At 40.3% G+C, this 27,901-nt stretch overlaps 1 protein-coding gene across 1 annotated transcript; it reads left to right on the forward strand.

Annotated features, from left to right (window-relative positions):
- Positions 1-27,771, forward strand: rfx6 (regulatory factor X, 6). The gene is made up of 21 exons (XM_061704611.1): positions 1-169; positions 1,165-1,327; positions 1,400-1,523; positions 2,393-2,454; positions 2,558-2,635; positions 2,763-2,790; positions 2,940-3,047; positions 3,371-3,448; positions 3,541-3,654; positions 3,835-3,884; positions 4,837-4,996; positions 6,699-6,843; positions 7,362-7,471; positions 7,973-8,090; positions 10,365-10,487; positions 10,598-10,810; positions 12,081-12,330; positions 14,442-14,785; positions 16,183-16,383; positions 17,280-17,461; positions 27,692-27,771. Exons 1-20 carry the CDS (start codon positions 1-3, stop codon positions 17,426-17,428), a joined length of 2,787 nt encoding a protein of 928 aa, XP_061560595.1. The 3' UTR covers positions 17,429-17,461; positions 27,692-27,771.
- The last annotated feature ends 130 nt before the right edge of the window (positions 27,772-27,901 follow it).

Here is a 27,901-nt window from a genome sequence, read left to right on the forward strand (position 1 = left end):
ATGTCCCCCGTGCACGGAGTGACGATGGCCCTGAAACGCAGCCGTGAGATTTCGGCTGCCGACAGTTTTTTTCCTCGGCACGCTTTCGCCAAAACTTTATGCAGCTCACCAGAGGACACGCCCTCCAATGGATGTTTTCACCAGGAGGACGATTCTCCCATCAAGTCAGGTAAAAATGAATAAATAAATACATAAATGCAGAGCAATATTATAATGACTTGAGGTTCACTCTATGAGAACGTATTGCTACTTGTACATGTACAGTTGGTTCATTCTCTCCTATTTTGCATCTCTGTGGAGTCCAACTTGACTTCATCACCTGTAATGTTAGTGACCTGAAAAATGACACAGATCGGCAGCAGGTAGTGCTAAGATGGGCCCCCTACAAAGGGCTCAAACTTCAAAATGTCACGTATTGTATTTTCCAATTATGAGATTCAAAATAAGCCCAAAACTTGTGTGGGGTTCACAAAAGGTGCTTAAAATTGTTTGAATTTAATCAACAAATTTTGGGTTAAAAAAAAAAAAAAGGGGAATAATTACAGGCCCCACAACACACTGCTCACATCACCATCAGAAATAAAGTTATGTGTCGTTACTTTGTTTTAATAAACTGATGGTGACAACCTTGGAAAATGAATATGAAATCAATGTCAAATGTAAATGACCGTTGTTGCTTTTTTGTAACAAACCAAAGCTCACAACCTTGGATAACGAGTGTTGTGTTTAAAGCAGATAATTGTCAAGAAAGATTTGTTTACATATGTAAAAGGGCTTGTAATTGTAACAAAAATAAATAATTTGCTTCCTCGATGAAATAATCCTTACCTTTTGCAGCTGTCCCTCAGATCCATAAACAGGCGAAACATTTTCACGCAGCTTATTTATTTTATTTGCAGATTGGTATCATCAGACACCGTGTGCAGTCATCTAACACTGAAGTACAAATGAACACAATATCAGGATGAAAACAGTGAAGCACACAACTCTCTTTTTTTGTAACACCCAGATAATAAACTCTTTTACTTGCCAAGGGAGCTAAAATAAGATTCAAGACTTCAACTGTTTATGTTATTAAATGAAAATACATTAGTGGTCAATGTGACACAGAGAATATAATTCATAATCCATGTATGCATGAGTCCACATTGTGTCTGTCTTTAGAGGCGGAGGACAGTAACGAAATGGTGTCGTCAGATGAAGACCAGGATGTGGATCAGGACCCGGACCAGGACCCTAGTGCCAACGCAAGCCTGGCCTCCCCCAGGAAAAGCCTCAACAAGATGGGCAAGGAAAAGAAGAAGCAGACGCAGCTCACACTGCAGTGGTGAGCAACTCTATATTATAAATGATTCTAACTCCTTTTGATGATGTTGATTGTTATGATGCCACCTACCAGGCTGGAGGAGAACTACATTGTGTGCGAGGGAGTGTGTCTTCCTCGCTGCATCCTCTACGCTCACTACCTGGACTTCTGCAGGAAAGTCAAATTGGAGCCCGCCTGTGCCGCCACTTTCGGAAAAGTACATTTTTTTCCCCCCCCTTCTTTTTTCAGTCTTCCAGAATGTGCTCCAAACTGTAGGATAAAAATCTTCTATTGTGCCTTTGAGGTTTTATTGTTTGTGTTTTTAGATATTTACTTGGGACCCACCCATCCATCCATTTTCAATACCACTTATCCTCATTAGGGTGAGCTAGGGCCCGTACCAGCTAACTATGGGCGAGAGGAGAGGTACACCCTGGACTGGTCACCAGTCAATGTCATTCTATGGAATTTGCCCTAAAATGGCTGCTTCATACCAAAATGATTGTTAAATTTTGAGCATGGGTCCTTGAGACTTTTGCGTGTGTCCTCTGATGATAGTCATGTCCATCCAATTTCGTCTCGATTGGTAAAACTGGCGTCGGGGGCTGATTTTTTTCCAAAACTGCTACTACTGACTGAGTCAGTTTTACAGGTTGGTTATAGGTACGTTAAAATACTGATTATAATTTTTTTATCAGGATACCAACACTTGCAAAAAATGATTGGTTAATAATTAGCGACAAAAAAAGAATAACAGATCACTTTGGGACTGGCCATTAGTCTTGATTTGTGAAAAAATGGGAAATTGGCCATATTTGGACATGAGATTTCCACTGGACAGCGACAATAAAACGTTTATTCTTCTACAGGAAACATTTAAACATTCTTAATGATCATAAAAGCAAGAACAACAACAAAGTGACGCCATTATAAATGTAAAGTAAAACTACTCACCCTTTGAAGACACCTGACAAGCCATGTCATATTCGAGCGATACTGTCACCCAGTGGCGTTGCTGGGATTTATTTGTATTGTATTATATGTTTCCGTGTTGTCATCAAATTATGTTTTATTTGAACCAATCAGACGATCCGACAGAAATTCCCTCTCCTCACCACTCGGAGACTGGGAACCAGGGGCCATTCCAAGTAAGAGTCACTTTTAAACCTTCATATTTCTCAATGATAATGATTAGGGGGGGGGGAAACCTAATCATTGTTTTTAGTTATTGATACTGGTGTTACATAACAGGTATCATTACTACGGCATCGGCATCAAAGAGAGCAGCGCTTACTATCACTCCGTCTACTCTGGGAAAGGTTTGACCAGGTACTTGACTTTGTACTAAAATATTATACACTCACTGACCAAAGCAGTTCCATTTTATGTGAGTCATAATGTTTGACAGCAACAATTAGAATTTGTGCCTTGATGATTTTCCTTGTTCCTTTGACAGATTTTCTGGAAGTAAAATGAAGAATGAGGTAAAATCTTCTCTGCTCTTCTTACTAAAACAATATTGAAGTTATTTATTGTAGTATTGTATGATAAACTATCTTTTACGGAGCACAAGCTTAAGCTTCCTCACTCGTCGTCATAAGTAAGCGAGTGAACGATGCTGACATGTGCGCAGGGAGGCTTCACCAGGAAATACTCCCTCAGCTCCAAAACGGGAACGCTGCTTCCGGAATTCCCCAGCGCTCAGCACCTTCTTCTGCACAGTAACATCTCCAGGGAAAAGGTTAGCAGAAAAAAAAAAAAACACACTTGATTAAGCCCATATGTGATAGTATAATAATAATAATAAGAAGAAGAATAACAATTCTGCGATTCTGAAGGTATGATCACCGTGAGCAAAAATATTGCCGTTATCACAGTATTGCAATTACAGCTGTAAAATGTATTATTTTGAAATGTTGAAAAAAACGCTCATGACGATGGAAAGTTAGCTGTTTTGAAACAGTGACTTTTAAACAGTGGTATACCTGGAATCTGGAAACCGGTCCATGCCTGAATAATATTAATAATTATACTCATTATAAGATGACTTGCATTGCTTTGCAGGTGGATACGCTGATCATGATGTACAAAACACACTGTCAGTGCATCCTGGACAACGCCATCAATATCAACTTTGACGAGGTGACGCCTGGGTCCACCCTCACCTTCGCGTGATGGCCCACCAAATGCTCCCACACCACTAATGTGTGTGTTTTTTTTTGTTGCTCTTCTAGATCCAGAACTTCCTGCTGCACTTCTGGCAGGGCATGCCCAACCACCTGCTGCCCCTTCTGGACAACCCACTGCTGGTCGACATCTTGTGCGTGTGCGACTCCATTTTGTATAAGGTAAGCCACCACCAGCAACTACACTACTGCAGTCATTCCCATGCAGGTTGGGATGGCGTGCCACGCAGGGATGGGAAGAACATGCAAACTCCACACAGGAAGGTCCGAGTGCGGATTCAAACCCCAAACCTCAGACCTGTGCGGCAGATGTACTAACCGTTGTTATTTTCATGTGTTCAGGTTTTGACTGATGTTCTCATTCCCGCTACAATGCAAGAGATGCCTGAAAGGTTTGCCTCCTTATTTACTGTAAAATGATATTATTATTATATGCAACAGCCATCGTTTTAAGACCAAAGATGTTATGTTGGTGGACCAGACACTTGATTAGGTACCATCTCAAAATATCTAGCTACAGTACAATTTTTGTCTTAGGGTCACATTATAGTGAGAGACTTTTTGAATGTGTGTGTATATATATATATATATATATATATATATATATATATACAGCGTGATTGAAAAGTAACTCCTTATTTTAAGTACTTGTACTTTATTTCTGAACTATAATTCTTCGAAGAAATGAACATGAGAAGAAAGTGTATTGCTTGGAGTTTCATTTCAAATAAAGAAGCCAGCATTAGCCACCAGTTTCTCAAGCCGCCTGGGAACAGCATTAACTGATTTCACAAGGAACTCTCATATTCGCCCTTCAAGTTCTTCCAAAGTCGTTGGTTTGGTAGACTAGACTTGCTCCTTTAACCAACCCCGCAGGGTGTTCAGTCAAGACGTCTGGCTAGCCACTCATACACGAAAAAAATATTGCAACATATGAATCCATCCATGCATTTTCTGCCCTAAAGCAGTGATTTCCAACCTTTATGGCGCCAAGGCGCATATTTTACAATTGAAAACTCTCACGGCAAACCAACAAACAAAAATGTCACAAAATGTGGATACATTAATTATTGTATGTACTCCCTGTCGTCTAATAGAAGAGCATTTATTTTTTCTGACCGTCACTATGCCTCACTGGCACAAATAGATGAACAACGATACGTTATTTGTTGTAAATAAATACTTTTTTTAACAATTATGTAAAATGTAGTAATTTCCCACAACACACCTGAAGAGCGCTCACAGCACACTAATGTGGCCCGGCACACTGGTTGAGAATCACTGCCCAAGAGTGACGGCTTCGCGTCATGTAATAATAATTATGCCGTGTTTGCCGTTTGTCAGCCTGCTAGCAGATATCCGCGGCTTTGCCAAACACTGGGAGCTGTGGCTGGCCTCCTCCCTGGACAATCTCCCACAATGCCTTGTGGCCAAGAAGCTGCCCATCGCGCGTCGCTTTGTGTCCTCCCTCAAGCGGCAGACGTCCTTCTTACACCTGGCGCAGGTAACCTGACATCCATGTACTGTCTCAGGCGTATGCAGTAATCCCTCACGATATCGCAGTTCATTTATTGCGGATTCAGATCATCGTTTTTTTTTTTTTTTTTTTTTTAACTCTTTAAAGGTCATTATAATGCAGTTACTTTCCTGTTCATCCTTGTTACAGTCAGCTTTATAGGCTAAATTATTTAAATTTGCAGCAATTGCTCACAGGTCAATTGGGATTTTGTTCTTAGCAGAAAAATAAACATTACTGTGTATATGCAATGCATACATTTGGTAAATCACCAAATTGCTTGAGGGTGAAAATGGTTCACCCAGACCATCGTCGGTTCACACCATGTCCGCGTCGGCTGTCGGTCACGACGCTCTCTCAAGCAGGCCATGGCCAGTAGGCATGTGATTGTGTTGTTTGTGTGGATGTGTGTGGTTCTAGTCCCAAGTGACGTTACTAGTCACAGCATAATGGTTTGGCGACAAAAAAGATTTTGGTCCTGAGATAAGGTGTTCATCCTGATGCTGCCCCTCGATTGATTGGATTGGGGTCCTCAGCCGCCGCGTTGCGGCCACAGCAATTACAGGACACTTCTCTCAGTCGTTGTGCATGCAAAACGGTATCAATTCACTTGCATGTATCCGCAGGCACACACCCCTAGGACTCTTTCACTGGGTGTGGGGTCATGTACTTACTGCGACAAATAACTCCTGAATCTGCAAATCGCTTGTGTATCCCCTCACTTATACTCTCGTCCTGTAGACCTTTATAATTTACATAATTAATGCCACCACACTTCAGTTGTACAGCCGGGTTCACGAACCTTGTCCTGCATGCTTCTTCTCCTGTCCTTGTCCTGTCCTTCCCTCACAGGGTGTAGCACTACAGCCCCATGAAACACTCATATTTAATGTTTCATTGTTGTAGATAATGTCATGATTTACTTCTCTCATCCTGTTTACAATTAGTGCTTTGTCTTTTGTCTTTGTTTCTCTCTCCCTTTTAGAAACTGTGTTCTGTTCGACTGATCATGTCTGATTCTCAATAAACCTCAATTATAATACCACAGCGGAAGCTTAAAAACTCCACTGTGACACAGTAAAACTGTTCTGGCATAAAAGGGATGCAGATTTTCCATTCTGCTTGATCTAACAGCCGAACAGGACAAAAAAAAAAGGTGTTCATTCAAAAAGAAGGTTCTAGTCCCGAGAGATGATTCTAGTCTCGGGGTTAGGGTCTAGTCCCAAGAGAAGGTTCGAGTCCTGAGATAAGGTACTCATCCAAAGTGACGGTTGTAGCTCTGAGCGATGTTACCGTTCGCAAGAGAATGGTCGAGTCCCGAGAGATCCAAGATAAGGTTCTAGTACCAAGGGAAATGTATTTTCCCAAGAGAAGGTTTATGTCCCAAAATAAGGTTCTCATCCTGAGAGCATCTTCAAGTCCAAAGATAAGGCTCTCTTCCCAAGAGGTGGTTCTAGTCCCGAGAGAAGCGCCTAGTCATAAAAGAATGATCTAGTGCCAAGGGAAGGTTCTAGTCCCGAGAGAAGATTCTCGTCCTAAGGCTCATACGTACTGTATTTGTAAAAAAAAAATTCACGAGTGTCTACAGCTAACAGTGTGTAAGACTATTACTGTGATGACAAATATTGTAATACTATACTGTATACTATATATTCATATATCAATAAATGTGATGACGTAACCTCCGCAGATCGCCCGTCCGGCGCTGTTCGACCAAAGTGTCGTCAGCAACATGGTGACGGACATGGACAACGTGGACCTGAACAGCATTAGCCTCCACTCGCTGCTCAGCATCAACGCCAACGCCGACCAATTACATGACGCGTACTCCGACTGTGAGTGTGACTGATTACCTCCACCTGGGAGCGGTTCTTGAATATTACCGCCACCAAGGAGATTGTGTGGGCACTTACCAAGAGACCGTGTGTATACTTCCTTTATGTTTATAGCAAGTTTTCAATATGACCTCCCCCAAGAAGCACATGTTTATTTGAGTCCTCATTATTACCTCCACCAAGGGGGCTGTCCATTGATGCCAGGGTTTACCTCCCCCAAGGAAGTTATATTTAGGGTGAATGATCACTAGTACCTCCATTAAGAGGAAGGCTTTGATATTAACTTCACCAAGGAAGTTATGGTTATGTTTATATTTGTTTTAAAGACGTAATCCACCAGGGAGCGTGTTTATTCGAGTTCTCCTTATTGCCTCCACCAAGGGGGCTACATGTTGATGGCAGGTTTGTTGTTTTGTCAGTCGCTGGGAATTATTCCAGATGAGGCTCTCTTGACCTTGGTGGAGGTCTATACTGCCAGACGTTGTTGTTGGTGCTGAAGGCACTTGTGTTTCTGGCAGATGAGGCCATCGCTGTCTTCAAGGAGCTAAAGGAGCTTCTGAGGAAGAACGCCACCGTCGAGTCGTTCATCGAGTGGCTGGACACCGTGGTGGAGCACAAAGTTGTTAAGGTCTTTGTGCTGATGCTATATGAAGAGCCCTATTTACCTCTCACAAACATGAAAAAAAGTCTCACACATAACAAAAAAGCGTTTGTGTGTGTGTGTGTGTGTGTGTGTGCGTGTGCCAGGCAAATGTTTTTTGGGCCTATATGGCACCCCATAAATCAACAATAAGTTGAAAACACAAATGGCAGTGTGAGGGTTTATTACATGTAGCAGTTTTTTTTTGTGTGTTTGTGTGAGAGTTTTTTGTTAAGTGTGAGTTTTTTTTTTAATGTGGGTGAGAGGTTATCTAGTGTGAGAGTTTTTTGTGAGTGTGACAGTTTTTCAGGTGTTTGAGTGAGTAAGTGCAAGTTCTTCTTATGTGTGAAACCTTTTTTTTTTTGGTCTGTGAGTTTTTGGGTGAGCGGGAGAGATTTTGCGTGCGTCTTAGTGAGAGAGGGCCGTTACAACCCCTCACGAACACTCAAGCGTGTAGTGACCTTTTGTATTTTTGTTGTGTTTCGTCAGCCGGGCAAGCAGAGCGGCCGCTCGGTAAAGAAGCGAGCTCAGGACTTCCTGCTGCGCTGGAGCTTCTTTGGCGCGCGAGTGATGCACAACCTGACTCTCAACAACGCCGCCAGCTTCGGTGAGCTCAGCTGACTGCGACACGGCGATTATTAGGATTAATCATTCAGAGGCTCCATTTTGTGGCCGCGTTCTTCTTTACACAAAGCTGCCGGCCCATTTGGACAATCGAGCCATAAAACGTAATGATTAAACAGTCTTATCTCGGGGTCGTGTGCTCGCTGTTCAAACACGGCGTGTGAATAAACACGCTCGCACACACATGCACACACGCGCTTAAACAGCAAAGTGCACGCCACCTGACGCCCTGCTGGACAAAGACAGCAAACGCAGGCAAAGTGTTCGGAGTCTCAATCCAATCAATCAATTTCTTTTTCAGGATATTATTTGTGTTTGTTAAAGTTGTTATTATAATATCTTTTGTCTTATAACCTTTCATAAGTTTAGTTTTTTTTATAATGTAAATATTTGCTATTTTATCAACTGTATTTAATTTCTATATTATTTAATCACTGCGATTGGCTGGCGTCCAGTTCAGGGTGTACCCCGCCTCCTGCCCAATGATAGCTGGGAGAGGCTCCAGCACGCCCGCGACCCTAGTGAGGAGAAGCGCCTCAGAAAATGGATGGATTATTTAATGGTTATGTTAGTTTATTTCATAACATCTTATTATTATTATTTTTATCTTTTAATTTTAGCACTATATCGTTTTGTTTTTTCATATTTTTGTGTTTTTAATTCATCCATCCTGCCCCAAGTGGAGGAGTTCAAGTATCTTGGGGTCTTGTTCACGAGTGAGGGAAGAATGGAACGGGAGATCGACAGGCGGATCGGCGCAGCGTCTGTAGTGATGCGGACTTCGTATCGGTCCGTTGTGGTAAAGAAGGAGCTAAGCCGAAAGGCGAAGCTCTCAATTTACCGGTCGATCTACGTTCCTACCCTCACCTATGGTCACGAGCTGTGGGTCGTGACCGAAAGAACGAGATCCCGGATACAAGCGGCCGAAATGAGTTTCCTCCGCAGGGTGTCCGGGCTCTCCCTTAGAGATAGGGTGAGAAGCCCTATCTCAGAGTAGTGCCGCTGCTCTTCCACATCGAGAGGAGCCAGATGAGGTGGCTGGGGCATCTGATTCGACTCGACCCGTATAAGCGGTAGAAAATGGATGGATGGATAATTCATCCATCCATTTTCTGAACCGCTTATCCTCACTAGGGTCGCGAGCGTGCTGGAGCCTATCCCAGCTGACTTTGGGCGGAGGCGCGGTACACTTTGAAGTGGTCGCCAGCCAATTGCAGGGCACGTACAAACAACCATTCACACTCACATTCACACCTACGGGCAATTTAGAGTCTTCAATCAACCTACCACGCATGTTTTTGAGATGTGGGAGGAAACCGGAGTACCTGGAGAAAACCAACGCAGGCACGGGGAGAACATGCAAACTCCACACAGGCAAGGTCGGATTTGAACCCGGGTCCTCAGAACTGTGAGGCAGATGTGCTAACCAGTCGTCCTCCATGCCGCCCATTTTTGTGTTTTAAATTTTGTTATTTTATATTATATATTTAATAATCAATTATTTCCTTTTAATCATGTTATTTTATTGTAAAAATATTTTATTATTATTTATTTTATATTTATTTTTAAATATATTTTTTTATTTTATACATTTGGTAATTTTGTATTATTTTAAATTTTGCTTTTTTTCATTATTATATTATATTATTTTTCATAACATTTTATACTTATTTTTTACATTTTCATTTTAGTACTATGTCATTTCTATGTATTATTTCACATTTGTATCATTATATTGTTTCAGTTTTATATTTGCCTTTAATTTCACTATTATTGTTTGACGGTTTTCATACAATTCGGTTTTTGATGAATTATTTTTTTTGCCCCAGTTTTTGTACATCCACTTTGTTTTCCTACAAAAAAAAAAGGGGTGACTTGTCCATTTATTTCTCAGAATCGACGTATATTATTCCGAAGTGTTTCGCAAGACCTTTGAAATAAAAGCACACGGTATAACGTCACACTTACTTTGGCCACATGGTGGCCTTTTGAACAGCTGCGTTCAATAAACAAGCACAAAATAGTTTGAGCGCGAACTACAAATATGTGGGGTCTACAGTAATAATAATAATAATAATAATAATAATAATAATAGTTTATATTTGTACAAGGTGTGTATCTCACTGGACACAACATGGGCTTCTTGACACTTCTCCACAATATTGTTTCATATTATTCCCCAAAATAGAAACATCACACCTAATGCATGGCTACCCCATTTGCTAGTTGAGAACATAACTATGTGGAGCGTTTTTAGGTTCCTTCCATCTGATCCGGATGCTTCTGGACGAGTACATCCTGCTGGCGCTGGAAACCCAGTTCAACAATGACAAGGAGCAGGACCTGCAGAACCTTCTGGACAAACACATGAAAAAAGCAGGCAAGCATACATGAGCATTTCCATCTTTGTTGCGCATAAATGTAACCTTGATTTTTAATATTTATATATTTTTTAATTTGTTATAAATTGACAAGTTTTTGCTCTTTCAGGTGCCAGTAAAGCAGCCTTTTTGGCATCTCCGAGTTCCTGCTTCTTAGCCAATCGCAACAAGGTCGCTGGGGCAGCCGTCGTCGAACAATTAGTGAAGAGCGAGTCCTCGGGACAGGACGACTCCACGTCTCTGTCGGCCAATAGGCAGCGAGGGGTGGAGATGCGCGTCGACATCTACCCAGAGACAGATTCTGTCGGCTTCCCTGGTACAGGTAAATTGAAAAAAAAAAAAAAAGTGTTTGCAAGAAAAACTACACAATCGATGTCTGTCGGAATGGCCGAGTCGTCCAAAGTATTCCATTCAGGTTGCAGTCTCTACGGGTATGTTGGTTGAAATTCTACTGCTTGTGTGATTGAACTGACAAAAACTGTTGTCTGCTTCCTCTCCTTGGCAGTCCAGTCCAACAGAAATTGGTACAACTAGGGTGTTATCATTGTTTCTCACCTACACGGCCACGAAACACCACAAAGTATATTTGTGAGGATGGCTGGGGGCACCAAGTTGCTGCATTCCTATTGCAAAGTCTACGCAGGTCTTTGTTTGAAATCCACTTCTGACAAGATGTGACCAACAAAGACTTGCTTCCTGTGTTCGGCAGTCCAGTAACGGTCGGGGAAAATCTGTGTTTTGCAAGCAAAAAGAGTTTACGCTCTTTTACCTTTAATTGTGCTTAATATGTAAAAAAACAACAACATTGTGCTGCATAGGCCAGGAATCTGACCTGGGCCTCCCGCGTGGCAGGTGAGAATCCTACCACGGAACCACTAATGCTTGGTGTGGGAGGCTCTTGGACTTTGTCTTCATTCCAATGCTCTTGAACGGGTCCAGATTAGGCCCGTGACTCAAGACCCCGACCCTTTGCTCCTGCCAAACAACACAGTAAAGCCACTGTCAGGATGGAAGAGGTCCAAGGTGCAGCATTCAGGTTGCAGTCTCTACGGAGGCACGGGTTCGAATCCCACTCCTGACAGGATCTGATGGATAAAGACAATGTCTGCTTTGTGTCTTTTAGTGAGTAACTAAACCCTAACTTCCTTGTTCTGCTGGGGGAATGCAATGCTCACGTGGCCAGTGACAGTGTGACCTGGAAGGGCGTGATGAAGAGGAATGCCTCCCCGATCTGAGCGCGAGTGGTTCTTTGTTATAAGAATAATGTGCTTGTAATTTTTTCCTTATAAGGTTATGACTTGAATTTTCTTTAAATGACCATTTACCACCAAAAATCACCTCTAAACATTGTTTTTCTCATAAAATGACCCAAAACATTTTTGTAAAATTATTGGTCTTAAAAAAAAAAAAATTATATATATATATATATATATATATATATATATATATATATATATATACGTATAATATTCTGTGGGCCGATAAAAATCAAGCTAAGGGCCAAATGGCCCCCAAGCCAAACTTTGGAGACCCCTGTTCCCGAGCTTCCTTAAAGCAAGATAAGAAAATGAAGACCGGCTTCTCTTTTCCAGGTGTTCCAACAGACTCGTGCGCTTCCGTCATGACGCCCCCTATCTCTCCGGCGGCACTGGTGCACCGAGGCTCGGTCATCAACCAGGGTCCCCGAGCCCCGACTTCTTCCTCGTCCTGCTCCTCATCCTCGTACATCTCCACGTTGAACTCCGTGAGCCAGCCCAACCCGTGCGCCGCCTTCCCGGAGAACTTGTACCCCTGCTCGGCGTACTTCCCTCCGCCCGCTTCCACTTACCAGCCTGTACTCAGGTCAGATTCAACTCTCCATATTGCCATCAAACCCAATTTCTACAAAGGAGTATTCGAGCCTCAGTGCCAAGAGTATATGAAAAATAAGTGTACAAGAATGTTGGCATATTTATTATAGCGTATATTATTATTATATATTGTCATATTTTTTTCAAGATTTTGGGGGGAGAAATAAGTCATATTATTCATAGAATCTTTATTTTTGTTAGAAAAAAAAGTTGTTTTTTTTTTAGAAAGAAACATAATATTTTGGGGGGAAAATAGTCATATTGTTTAGAACCTTTTAAAAAGGCGTATTCTAGTTTTATTAACGTGTTAGATTAAGACTATTCTAACAAAGCAATACATTTAATCTCTTGATATTAAAACTTCCCCCCCAAATTATGACAGATTTTCCTCATATGATTCCAACTTTTTTGCAAATAAATATAATTTGAATCGCATAATGTTTTGATTAAGTCTGGTAGTTTTAACTCGTACAATATTGCAACTTTTCCCCCTAATATGTTTTTCTCTTAAAATAACATTTTTATTTTTAAAAAATGACAATTTATCTTGTAATACTATACATCTTTCTCCTCCAAATAAGAATCCTTTTTACAAATTTATTTTTAAAAAAAGAATGTGAAAACCTCCAACTTTATTCTGGTTGTATAATAATAATTATAATAATATATAATATAATAATAATAATAATAATAAAATGTATAATAATTCTTGTAAAACTAGGACTATAAGAGAGAGAAAAATAATTGTTAATACTGTGAAATTAAAGTTGTATTCTTGTTCTTCTAATAAAATTACTACTTTATTTAAAAAAACATCTTTAATCTCGCAAAATGAATACTTGTTACTATTGTGAGATTATAATCATAGTCCTGTTCTTCTTAAATAATAAATTTGTACAAAAAAGACTATCTCATAATATTACAAAATGTTTTAATGATATTTATATAATTTATTCTTTGGCTATATTTTTTACTATTGCAAGATCAAATTGTAGTTTTACCAGAGTAAAGTGGTATTTCTTCATCAGTAAAAATACAAATGTAATATTTCAATTTGGACAGAGCTATTTTTACCAATGTATTCTATTAAACAATTTGTAAAATTACAACATCATTCCAGCGGTTAATTGTAATATTACGTGATTGTCATAGTCTTGTTCTTCTTGTGAAACCATGACTTCATGATGAAAAAAAAAATGATTTTAATCTCGTGAGATTACGACTTTATTCTCCTAGTACAAAAATGTATATTAAAGTAGTATGTTAGTCTTTTCTTCTTGTGATATTACGAATTTATAGAAAAAGTATTAATTCCGTAATATTACACTTTATTTTGACATTATGACTTTATTCTTGATGTTTACGTTATAATAATAATAATAATAATAATAATATGAGGTAAAAATAATAGATTTACCAAAAAAAAGTGATATTTTTTTCACCCGTAAAAATCCAAATGTAATTTTGTAAATTACAACTTTGTCAATCATTGTTGTTCTTGGAAATTTATTACTTTATTCTAGAAATACCAAGTCCAATGAAGTTGGGACATTGTGTAAAAGGTAAATAAAAAACATAATACAGTTTCAATCCATAATCAGTTGAATATACTAGACAATATATTTAATGTTCAAACTGATGACCGATAAAGTTTATTTATTTTTTGTATGCAAATATTCTCAGATTTTGAATGTGATGCCTGCAACCCTAAGCCAAAAAGTTGGGACATAGGCAACAAAAGACTGGGAAAGTTGATGGAATGTTATATTAAAAAAAAAAAAAAAAAAAAAACCTGTTTGGAACATTCCACAGGTGAACAGGTCGGTGCGTGTCATGATTGTGTATATAAGGAGCATCCCCGATTGATTACAAGCAAGGATGAAGCGAGGCTCACCACTTTATGAACAAGTGCATGAGCAAATTCTCAATGTATATAATTTAGGGATTTCAATATCTATTGTCCACAATATCATCGAAAGATTCTGAGAATCTGGAGAAGTAAGAGGGAAGGCTGAAAATGTTGTTATTGTGAGATTCAAACCATAGTTTCTTGTAAATAATCCCGATTTTAATCTGGTGAAATTGCGCCTTTGGTGTGTTGAGGCCCGAGACGGAGAGCACGTTCTCATCTTGCGTCCAGTCATCATCGTTGGCCTACCAGCTGTGTCGGTACGCCGCCTTCGAAGACCAGCAGCCGCCTGCCGCCAAAGACGTCTTGTACGGGGACGCCCACTTCTCATGCGGCTCCGGTGTCGGTCCCGCCTGCTCGCTGACTCCTTACGCCTCTTCTGCTCGGCCCGCTTCCGTATACGGCTGCGGCTCGGACACCGTCTCGAGCGATCTCAGTCTGGAAGCTCACACGGCAGCTCACATTTTGGATGCCGCCGATGGAATCGGCTTTGGACTCAACCACTCAGGCAGTGGCGGCGAGGGTGCGGGACAAAACGGTAGGCGTAGCAACACCGGAACTGGAATTTCTTCATCATAAAATTAGCACTTCATTCTTTTTTTCTAACATGTAAAATTATCACTTCATTAGAAAAATAAATCGGACCTTAATCCAGCAACCTTAATCCTTAATATTGCCATTTATTTTCTTCATATATTATATATCCATCCATTTTCTGAGCCGCTTCTCCTCACTAGGGTCGCGGGCGTGCTGGAGCCTATCCCAGCTCTCATCGGGCAGGAGGCGGGGTACACCCTGAACCGGTCGCCAGCCAATCGCATGGCACATACAAACAAACAACCATTCGCACTCACATTCACATTCACATTCACACCTACGAGCAATTTAGAGTCTCCAATTAATGCATGTTTTTGGGACGTGGGAGGAAACCGGAGTGCCCGGAGAAAACCCACGCAGGCACGGGGAGAACATGCAAACTCCACACAGGCGGGGCCGGGGATTGAACCCGGGTCCTCAGAACTGTGAGGTTGACGCTCTAACCAGTCGGCCACCGTGCCGCCGTCAATCAACCTAGCATAGTTTATTCTAAAACAGTACTACTCAAATGTTTAGAATATTACTTTTTTTTCTTCCCAAAATGTTACATTGTGCCTGCTTTATTCTCAATTCTAAAGAAAAAAATAACCCAAAATAAATAATAATAACCCTTATATTAATTTTTAAAATTGTAAATAACCACGTTACTTAAATCTGTAGTACATTTTGTAATTATAAAAGGACTCATTTATTGTTAAAAAAAACAAACACTTTGAAGCCCGTACAGATGTTTTTTCTTGTAAAATTATGACTTTAAAAAACAACTAATCCCATAATATTAAAAAATATTTATTCATAAAATTACCACTTCATTAAAAAAAAATAATTACCACTTTATTCTCAAAAAAAGATCAGACAATAATATTGCAAATTTTCTTTTAAATTGACAAGTTTATTGTGAAAACAATCGGATTCTATTTTTTTTCTGTTTCCCCCAAAATGTCACATTTTCATGTAAGCATTTCACTTTATTCTAAAAATAAATTACATCTTTAAACCTGTAACATTAATATTTTTGTATTGTAAAATAAAAAAAAATGAGAACATCTTAAAATTACAGGCTTAATATTATTTTTTAATTGTAAATTATGGCTTTACTCTAAAAAAGAAACAACTTTAATCCCATAAATTGCATTTTTTGAAATTATAAAATGACCACTTTTCCCCATTTTTATATGGCTAAATTACAACTTTATTCACTAGAAAAGATCAACTTGATTTTGAGGAAAATACATTTTTAATCCCCTAATATTCCCTTTCATCTTCCTATAAAATTATGACTTTGTTCAAATTTTAATACCATAATATGTTTTTTTCCCCCTTGGCCTCCAGCCACAGGTTATTACGGAAGCGGCAGCTACGAGGACCGCCAGCGGATGGTGCCAGTGGCGGAGCAGCACGTGTCGGTCATCAGCAGCGTTAGCAGCCCCCTCCTCTTGCTTCGCTCGCCGTACTCTGATGTCCACGACCCGCTTAACATCCTTGACCGGCCCGCCACTAAAAGCGCAACCTTCTATAACGACGTACAAAATGCGACAGGTGAGCGACAAAACGTCACTGACTCATGCTAGCCCTAACCTCCACCACCTAACGCCAATAACGTACAATATTTGGTGACCATTTGCTTGGTTAGTTATTTAGTTAGTCAGTGTAGTTATAGTTTCACGAGTTAGTTTATTGATTTGAGTTAGTTACTGTCGTTTGACAGAAGACAACTTAGAGTAAAGTTTGTTTTTGTGTTTGTTACAGTTCTTAGTTTGTGTAAGTTTTAGTTCCTGCAGTTGGTTAGTTTTAGCTTTATTTGTTAGTTAATTGGTTCTAGATATTTTATTTACTGTACTTAGTTTTAGTTGGCAGTAGTTAGCGACAGCGCGTAGTTAGTTACTGAATTTGAGTTTGTTGCTATGTTTTTTAGTTAGTTAATTTCCTGCTTAGTAGGTTACTGTAGTTGGTTATTTAGTTGGTTAGTTGTTAGTTAGTTAGTTTTGTTTACTAGTTATAATAGTTACTTAATCTGTGAGTTTGGATTGGTTAGTAATCAATTGTTAGTTACAGAGCTTAGTTTTTGTTAGTTTGCTACTTGTCAGTCAGTTAGTTAAAATAGTTACTTTTCTTTAGTTAGTTCAAAGGGTATTTAATTAGTTAGTTTGAGTTGGTTAGTTACATTGTATCTGTCAGTTAGTTATCATGAGTTTGTTAGTTCCTTGTGTAGTAGGCTACTTGTGGTGGTTAGTGAGCAAGTTAGTTAGCTAGCTAGCTAACTAGTTAATTAGTTAGTTTTAAATGTAAAGAAGACTCAGTGCCAAGTGATGTCACGCTAGCGATGATTGTTTGATGGAAACGTGACTTCAGCGAGCAACGGGGCAAAAGTACGTTAAGCGTGAAGGGAAACAAAATGTCCGTCCTGCCAACCCATCTCCCGTGTCATCTCCCAGGCTCGGCCCCCTGCATGTACGGCGTCTCATCGTCGCCGTTCTCCTCCCAGGGCACTTCGCTGTCCCAGCAGCGTGCCGACGTGCGGGACCTGGTCTCCTTGCTGCCCCCCATCGACACGGTCTTCATGGGCGCCCCGGGGGTCCCGTAACACACGCGAGACCAAGCAATCCCCTAGATCGAGGTAGGCCCACTGGCCGACTTAGTTATTGGAATGTTGCGGGTGGGCGGGCCTTCGTGAGCACGGCCATTGTTTATGCAGCAGCTGTAAATAATTTGGTCCTTTTTTTTTTTTTTCTGCTGCACTTTTTACAATAAAGGTCAAAATATCTTTGAGAGTGAACCGCCACTCATTTCCTGTCTCAAAGTCACTTTTTAGTTTTATTTCATACTTCACTTACGAGATATAGAATAAGATTTCATGACACTAAGCAAGGCGGCACGGTGGCCGACTGGTTAGAGCGTCAGCCTCACAGTTCTGAGGTGCGGAGTTCGATCCCCGTCCCCGCCTGTGTGGAGTTTGCGTGTTCTCCCCGTGCCTGCGTGGGTTTTCTCCGGGCACTCCGGTTTCCTCCCACATCCCAAAAACCTGCATTAATTGGGGACTCTAAATTGCCCGTAGGCATGACTGTGAGTGGGAATGGTTGTTTGTTCCTATGTGCCCTGCGATTGGCTGGCAACCAGTTCAGGGTGTACCCTGCCTCCTGCCCGATGACAGCTGGGATAGGCTCCAGCACGCCCGCGACCCGAGTGAGGAGAAGCGGCTCAGAAAGTGGATGGATGGATGGATGGATGGATGGATGGACACTAAGCCAAAATGTCTATTGACTGTTTTATAATCTTATTTTTTCAATAGTTATATAGTTATAGTTAATAGTTATCAATAGTTATTTATTATTCTACAAATATTAATGAATAATAAACAATAAATAATAAAATATGTGATTTGATCATTTGATAAGTCATTTGAAAAATATACAAATCAGCTAATATATTAATATTTGTCCTTATCTAGCCAAATCAGGTAACCGAACTATTCTAAATTAATCTAAAATAATTGTCATGAACTAACAAACATAATGTGACAAATATTTTTAAAAAATTAATAGAAATGACCATCCCCACCTTCATCTGCTTATCTGCTGCCACGGTGACAGATGGCGGCGCGTGCGCGTTACAGCGCATTACACCTTAAAGTACTTTTAATTACATGGTCAATAATGGCAGGCCGCAATTGGCCGAGTGCTTGTGTGAAAACAACAGAAGGCCCAAGGCAAACGTTGGGACAATGTTTAACCACATGGCGGACAAACGCCCTCCAGATGGCCTCACTGGCATCTTTTGTCGGAACAATGTATATGTTATAAAGAAATATTTGAAAACGACATGTAGGTGCAGAACATCATGAATTCTATTTAATGAAACGATAAGCAACAAGTTGTCAATGTCGATTTCTATACTTTCTATACTATACTATATACTACGAATCCCAAACTATTGTATAATAAATGCTGTTGTATAATAAATATTTACATTTGTCTTCAATCATTTTCTCCTTGTGTAATTCAAGAAGGTAACAAAATATTAGAATGTGTGTGTGTGCGTGCACACACATATATACACATACAGTATATATATATATATATATATATATATATATATATATATATAAACATTGAATAAAAGATAATAAAGTAGTGATTAAGATTTGTAAAACATCATGTATATGTAATAATTTCCCCCCATAGAGCCACATTTAGTAAAATTAATTAGTAATGTAATTAAGGTAAATGGATTGATGGACAGACCGATAGATTCATATTTATATATTTATGTATATTATTTAGAAATATATATGGTATATATACCGTATATTATTAATAAGGGCAATAATACAATGTTCATTGCAATATACAAATATTAAAAAGATACTGAAATTAATAATCATTTTAACATTTCTAATGTGTCTTGAATATTTGTGTCCTCATGTAGCCAAATAAGGTAATAAATCATGGTAATAATAGTCGTACTTATATTCACTGAAAAAGGGAAGTTAAAAGTTTTTTTAATTAAAATATTTTTCCTTCATAATTTTTTTTAAATTACACTTTATTATTGGTGTGTTTTTACTAGAGTAAAAATATGATAAATTCTAGTTAACTCCATCATTTTAGAAGTATTAGAGAATAATAAAATGCTTACTGTCAATTATAAATATTTTTAAAAATGACAAATAATACTAATAATATTTCATTATAACCTTTGTAATATTTTTCTTCAATTTTGTTTTCCTTGTGTAGCCAAATAAGGTAACAAAACATGATAATAGTAGTGGTATTACTAATATTCATTGCAAAAGTGAAGTACATTTTTTTTTAAATTACAAATATTATTGAATTTATAAAAATAAAACATTACACTTTTTTTATTCCTGAAAAAAAAAATGATTAACTCCAGCTACCTCCATCATTATAGCCTATTGATTAAGAAAAAATAAAAATGAAATGTTAAAATCAGTTATCTCGCCGTGCAGTGCACAATCAACACTCTCAACCCGACAATTTGCATAACAATAGCAATTTCCGGCCACCAGATGTCACCATCGCGCTGTTTCCCATGAATAAGGTCCTAATACGAGGATCCGTCACTTCACTGAAATGTATTAATTATGAGTCATTCAGTCGGCTATTGTCAAGCCAGGTTGTTTTTGTATGAAGGTGTACCTAACCTGAGCGACCATTCCGGGTTGAAGATCGATACACCGCCACATTCCAACTAAACTTAATTGCTTTTGCCTTTCAGAGGAAGAAAATGCTTCAAGGTTTCAAAATGAGAAATAATAATTGAAACAAATTAATAAATCAAAATAAAAAGAGAAAAGCAGCGTACGGTCATCGCCTGATTTCAAGAAAGTCAGCTCAAGTCAACTTGGCCTGAGGAACATTTAACGAGGTTTTTTTCCCCCAAAGACATAAACAAGACCAAAATCAGCTCGTCGAGATCCCTTCCTCTTTTTTTAAAACACCATTTTAGCATCCTCAATAGACGTTGAAGGGTAAGGCGATTTTATTTACGTGTTGACTTTTCACTATTTTACCTTATTCCCACGTTATCTTATCACAATGTTAGTTTATGACTATGTTAGTGTACCTATAACCTTCACAATGGTTTTGACACTATTTTATTAACTATTTACACTCATTTATTTACAGTACTCACCTGCAAGACATGCTCATGAGGGCTTATCGATTAATTCGAGTTTCTTGGCCAGCGGCTGGCGTGGTTGAAAGGGTTACACTACTTACAAAAGCAAAAAAAAAACTTGTTTTGAATGTCATTCTTTCAGTGTCTTTTTTGATAAGCGAAGGATATCAAAATCGATTCAAAACATAAGTCAGATTTTTGCGACTGCAATATTGAGATTTTATTTTAAAGCCATATTGCCCAGCCGGAATAAAACTTAAAAATGATGCAAATTATGCTCTCTTGATCACGACCTATTGATTGTTTTATTCGCTTCTACCTTTTGTTTCGCCAGTATTGACCTGTTGACGTTAATGTATCACTGTAGTTTTTGCATAGGTTTGGACTAATAAGATTTTTTTTTCCAAGAGGAAGCACTTCTTTTCATGTTACAGTAGTACCTTACGATACGAGGTTCATTCGCTGAGTTAATCTTTTCCAGCTCCACAAAAATGGCAAAATTCATTTTTTTAACGTGTATTTTCACAAGAGAAATTGCACTCAGCGGTATTGTGCTGTATGAAAATACACAGTAGAGGTGCAACGATTAATCGACTAATCGATTATCAAATTCTTTGATAACGATTTTTGTTATTCGATTAATCGTTTAGAGACCATGTTTAACTGACAAAATTGTCAAAATCCTTCAGAATTTCAGCCTCTCAACAGTAAATTATCATAATTACATCTATTATTATAATAAAGCAGGCTGATTATCTTTGTGTTTCATCAACATAAGACATTCGCAAACCTCTTTTACTTTGTAAAACCATTATCAACATTTTGGCCTATTTTCTGACATGCTACCAAATCGGTAACTGAATCACAATCAATTTTGGTTTGTGCATTTTCTGCACTGTCAATTTGAAATAATGTCCTGTTTTTTTAATATAGGGATGGAAAGTAAAAAAAAAAGAAAATCAGATTCATCAATTATTCGAAGAAATAATCGACAGATGAATTGTTCATCAAAATAATCGTTAGTTCCAGCCCAAATACGCAGGAACATTTCCTATCAACATAACCTGCAAACACAGAAAATGCGAGCACAAAACACGACTGTACCTAATGCATTGTCCTTCCTTGTTAGCAAACCAACTAAACGACACATTAGCGCCACCAACTAATATTGTCCTTGCCACTGCAAGGAAGCCAATGTGGATTATTTTTTTGCAATACTATATCCATCCATCCATCCATTTTCTGAGCCGCATCTCCTCACTAAGGTCGCGGGCGTGCTGGAGCCTATCCCAGCTGTCATCGGGCAGGAGGCGGGGTACACCCTGAACCGGTCGCCAGCCAATCGCATGGCACATACAAGCAAACAACCATTCGCACTCACATTCACACCTACGGGCAATTTAGAGTTGCCAATTGACCTACCATGCATGTTTTTGGGATGTGGGAGGAAACCGGAGTGCCCGGAGAAAACCCACGCAGGCACGGGGAGAACATGCAAACTCCACACAGGCGGGGCCGGGCATTGAACCCGGGTCCTCAGAACTGTGAGGCTGACGCTCTAACCAGTCGTCCACTGTGCCGCCGCAATACTACATTATAATTATTATTATTTTTGTGGAAGTTGATGCTCGATAAAAATGGTTCAAAGCGTGTTTGTTATCAGGAGAAATAAAACTAATCCAAGAACAGAATGGGGAAAAGTTAACTAAAATTTGATATTTGTGACAATTTGTTTGATTTTATTTTATTGGAAATCCACATCTGCTTTCCTTTAAATGTAAATATTCTCCTGTATGATTAGTGATCGTTCTATGCGTAATGTTGGTTCGCTTCTATCTTTTTTCTCATCAGCATTCATTTGACCTTTCATGACAGCACATCGTCTCCACATTGACACAAACTTGTCCACGTGACAGGTTAACTGGAGCGAGTGCAACTCCGCGTTTTGGAGTTCACAAAAGCATTCCAGTGCCGCCATTGAAGCGTCAAAGTCTCGACTGCCTGTCGTCTCCGCTGCCGTCACCTTGGCAAGACCAGCGCAAAGTTCTCGTCGGCCTTGCAGTTAATTTTTTAAACAAGCCTCTCAAGTGCGTCTTTTAACAAATTCTTTGCCGCAGCCGCCACAAAGCGCCGATGATTATTCAATAACAAGTGTTTTTATTTGAGTAGTCCTGCGTGTAATAGAAGGATGATTACGAATACATTTCAAAAGAGTTTGCCGTGCCATAACATTCCCTGCCTGCCTGCCTTCATGGCATTGTCGCTCCTTGTCCTTGTTACTGTTTACTGTTCCACGTGTGTGTGTGTTGCCTTCGGGCAAAAGCTCGCAAAACAGCTCTCGAGTTCACACGTTGGTTTTCTCATCGATGGATCACAAAAGCTCTGCCTTGACAAACATTAGAATGTACCACAGAAGTCACAGAAGAAAAAGATTGATTTTGTACAATTTTGAAGCCTCATTTTATATACCTGGCAATTATTATTATTATTTTTTTAAATCATTTAAATTTGGCAGGGTTGTTGACAACACTCTTCTGTGTGTTGTGTCAATTTTAGAAAATCATTATTTTCACTTTACATTACAGGGACTTTTATCAGTTGACACGTTGTGCTACAAGTAAGTAGGCAGTAAGAGGCTAAATGAAAGCAACAAATGTAAATATTAATACAGGAGTCTTGCTAGTGTAAATGCTCAGATTAAAGAACAAAAGAAATTGAACATTTTGTTGGCGTTGAACTTTCCCCTTGGTGTGAATGCGCATGGACTGCATACGTATATGCTACATCTAATCCCTAATAGCACTGCGTCCACCCATGGTAGAATAAAGGATTATCCTGTAGTTTCCGTATTGTCATCTCCTTCCTTTCTGCCTCTGGCTGACCTTCTATTGTGAGTTGCTTGGAGACTGGTCGCCCGGCTCTCCGAACCCTCAACGTTCCCCCCCTAACTGCCCCCATTTTCCGTACCCCCTTCACGCCAGGCCCTCCTTTTATTCCCCTCGCATATGAAACGCACACTCGGTGTCTTGTTGTATTCATGCCTGCCGCCGAAGCCACACTTTTAGTGGTGTCAGGGTAATGGGGTGCGCACACACACACACACTCAGACACACACACACGCACGGAGACGCACGGACACGCGCACACACACACACCTTTATTCACAACATCTTCATTGTCCCTCCTCGTTCATTCAGACACGTCTTTGGCCTTGGGATGGATGCATCTTGGCTCATTGTACTCCTTCGTGCGTTGTTTCCCATCGATCAGTTGCCGCCATGTTTGTGTTCCCGCGCTAATTGACGGGAAAAAAAATGGCGTATCGATCAAGCCGGCAGGCGGGTCTTTTTTTTTTTCTTTTTTTATTTTTAAGACCGTAACACAAGCGGTTTGACTAGCGCTGCACCTGTGTCACAGACGCTGAATGCAGGCGACGTGTCACTCACCCGTGCTCTTAACGAGCCAATTTATGCAAGTGGCGGTGGGGTCCTTGGCGAGTCTTTTCATCACAACGCCGTCTCGCCTCCAAGAGGAGCTTGCAGGGAGGGAAGAAAGGCTAAATAGCCCAACAGCCATCCGTCCATCTGTTTTCTCTGGGCTTGTCGTCATTAGGATGACGGGTGAGCGGGCGTCTATCCCAGCTGACTTTTGGCGAGAGGCTGGGTACACTTTGGACTGGTCACAAGCCAATCGCAGGGCACATGGAGACAAACAATGGATTAGTTGCCAGTCAATGCAGGACACATACTCTACCGTTTAAAACATTTGGAATTGTTCTTTTACCACGTCTGGACTGTATTTCTGATTAATTTAATGTTATCTTCAATGAAATAAAAACAGTGCTTTTCTTAAAAAAAAAAAAAAAAAAAAAGCATTAATAGACTGGTCACGAATCAATGTCAGGTCACAAAAACAAAAGACTGATTGCCAGTCAATGTCAGGTCACATACAGTATATACAAACAGTAAATACATCATCAGCCAATAGCAGGGCAGGAATATACAAATAGTATAGTATAGTATTCACGTTCAGGCTAATGGACAATTTAGATTAAAAAAAACAACAACTTTTTTTTTAATATTGTGATGATAAGTGAAAAAAGTCACTCAGTCACTGCTCTTGCCACAGACTAACATGATTTCTGTTAATTAAGGTGCGCGCATACACAGCTAATGAGCCACCTCTAATGAAGGACCGCCTTCAGTGACTGTAGCATCCACGCAGCCCGGAATGTTCATCAAACGCTTTTCATCCGCATCGACTCCCCGGCGACCGAGCGCGTTTCCCGCAACAAGTGTGGCGTCGTGTCCGAGGCGAGCGCCCCGGCAACGAGAATGCGACGACCGACTCTTTCGCTTTTACCCTTGGCATTCATTCAAGTGACGCCGGCGGGCCCCCACGTGACGATAATTAATACAAAAATCATCAGATACAGAAAAGAGAATCATCGTTGTCTAATTAAAAACACTATCTAAGAATTCTGCCTTCACAAAGATAATGATGCTCTGTCAATGAGGTCTTAATTTATTCACTATGGAATTTGGCCCCCAACCCACAGCCACTATGGCTCATTCCATCTCTCAATCTGTACAATACGTGCATCAGAGATCTGGTCTTAGCCCTCTACTTTTCAACACCGTTTTTTATTTCCTAATGGAAGCTGTAACGGAAGAACTACCGTAGTGTATTTCCTATGCATACGACATGGTATTGGTAGCAGAGATCAGAACAGCCCTATTAAGGAAGCTTGAAAGATGCAAATATGCTCTGGGAAGTAGAGGGCTGAAGATCAGCAGAAAGAACCAACCACTGAAAAGATAGTTTATTTTTTAGTGCAAGTGGTTTGCTTTTACCAGGATCCATCGCCGCACTGTGGCCAAATGTCAAAGGTTTGTAGAAACAGGGCTGGTTTGCACCTGTCTCGGTGTGGTAAATCCTTGGTGCCCGGGACCTCTGCCTCCTTTCTCGAGCTAGCTATAGCTTTCGTCATCTGTTACGCTGGCGGATCCTGCTCAACTTCCTCCCATCCATTCTGACGCGACAACCCTCCACCTCCAAGCGCTGGCTCCTTTCCGACTTCAGCTGTGGTGCTGCCATGAACATCCGTGTGGCTCCTCAGGCTCCGCTTTCGGACATCTTCTTCCGCGGAGATCATTGGTTGGGCGCAGGACTCTGGACTGCTGTCCCCACTGCATCCACCAAGGCTCCCGACGAGGACCCTCTGCGGCTCCACCTTGGTGGTTGGTGTCCCGTCTGTGTGGTTGACCGCGGCAACGTATACCGGCTCCCGCACTTGACGGAAACCCACATTCTTAGAGTTTTTTGTTTATTGTTAAATGTTTTGTGTAACGCTTCTTTGAGGATCCTGAAAATTGCTGTTTCATGTATTATTATTATTATTATTATTATTATTATTATTATTCAGAGTACATGACAACCTAGCTGGAAAAGGATCAGCAAGCCACAATACAATTAGACAAAGTAAACATAATGGGGGTAAGCAAATTTTACATCTTGGTTCTACGGTAGATGAAGCAGAGGGAATGAAACAGGACGTTAACCAGTCATATACAGTGTGAATGGAAAAACTGGTCCACATAAAATTAAAAGGCAAAGTAGTGGTTGGACCAGAAATGACGTACTGCACCATTTAAGAAGGTAGAAGAAAAGAAGCTTGATGTTGTGGAAATGAAGATGTGATGCATGTCTGGAGTGACCGGAAAAGACAACAGAAAAAGAAACGAATATATCAGGGGGCGGTGAAGGTAACCCAAGTTTCAAAGAAGGTCAAAGAAGCAAGCGGTGGTTTGGACATCTGATGGTAAGAACTGATGTAAACTCATGTAAAAGAGAAGCCATGCAGATGGAAGTACAGGGGACTCAAAAATGAAGTTGACAAGAAAGACTTTATTCAATCAGATCTGAAAGGGAAAGGATGGATGAAAGGAACGCGCATAATAGGAACATTTGCAGTAAGGTTAAACACAACGGTGACCTTGAATAAGGAAAACCTGGCAAGAATTTGTAGAAAATGTTTAAAGTAACTCGCTTGTAAATTTTGGCTCGCAACACAGCGCAAAAAAATCGTCCAAGCGATCACTCGTAAGTCAAGTTGGCACTGAATTTAATACAACCAATGTGTGAGTATGTATCGTTCGTCTAATGAGATGATAATTAATCCCAGATCCGTGTAAAAATCCGTGATGATTCTAAGGCGTCCGTATGCGGTCAAACAGTCATGACATGAAAAGACGAAAATGGCAAAGAATGTTTTGGAACAATTGAGCCCATCTGCAGTCAAGTATGCAGCCGACTCCGGCGTCAAGACGCGCCGCAAATTCCTCGACAGTGCTGCAGGCCTTCTTCTCATTCCTCATCGGCAGAATGTTCACTTTTTAATTGAGAGAACGCCGCAGGGTGGGAAGTGCTGGAGATGTCTGCATCTCCGGAGACTTTGTGTTGGTCATCCCGTTTCAAGAAGAATTGGACATTTGGGACACCTGTGTCGCTGTTTGGAAACCTTCATGTCAGCAAAAGATGTTAGGACGAATATTAAAGGGGGACCAAAAAGGGGTAAAGGAAACTTGAAGGGGAAAAAAGAGAGCAAAGAGCACCAAAGGAGGCTGAAGGAGATCTCAAGAGGCCAAAGGAGACAAAAAGACAGTCACCCTTCTGCCTCTTTTGGTCTCGTTCTGTATCTTTGGCCCTCTTCTGCCTCCATTGGTCTCCTTCAACATCCTTTTGCCTTCTTTGGTCCCCTTTAGTTTCCCTTGGTCCTCTTTGACCGCATTTGGTCTCCTTCAGGTCTTCTTTGGCCCTCTTTTTTCCAATTTGGTCTCTTTTGGTCCACTTCGGTTTTCCTTGGTCCCCTTTGGCAATTTCGGTTCTCTATTTGTCCTCTTTTCCCTGAAATTCCCCTTTGGGTGTGTTTGGTCTCCTTTGGTTTCCTTCAGTCATCCTTTAATTTCTTTTAGTCGCCTTTTTGTATTTTCTTTTTTTTGCTCCCTTCAAATGCCTTTGATCTCCTGTGGCTTCCCCTTTGTCCTTGTTTGACTCTTTGTCCCCCTTCATCCCAGCATGGTCTCCTTTGGTTTCTCTTGGTTCCCTTCGTTCTCCTCTGACTTCCTTAGGTCTCCTTCAGTTTCCTTCGATCCTCTTTGTCCAGTATCCTTTAGCAACTGGAAACCGTGATCTCTGCTGACCTCCCCAGGTCTGGAAACTCCTTGGCCGTCATCTAGAAGGCACTGCAGCGGCTGCACTTCCTGAGGGGGCTCAAGAAAAACACCTGCCATAAGCTGCCTGTGACCTTCTACCACTCGACTATCGAGAGCAGTCTTACATACTGCATCACAGCGTAGTTCTCCCACTACGCTGGGGCAGAACGGAAGAGACTCCAAAGCGTGCTCGTGACAGCGCAAAG

Source organism: Phycodurus eques, chromosome 18 (assembly GCF_024500275.1).
Source record: "Phycodurus eques isolate BA_2022a chromosome 18, UOR_Pequ_1.1, whole genome shotgun sequence".
Taxonomy (NCBI): Eukaryota; Metazoa; Chordata; class Actinopteri; order Syngnathiformes; family Syngnathidae; genus Phycodurus; species Phycodurus eques.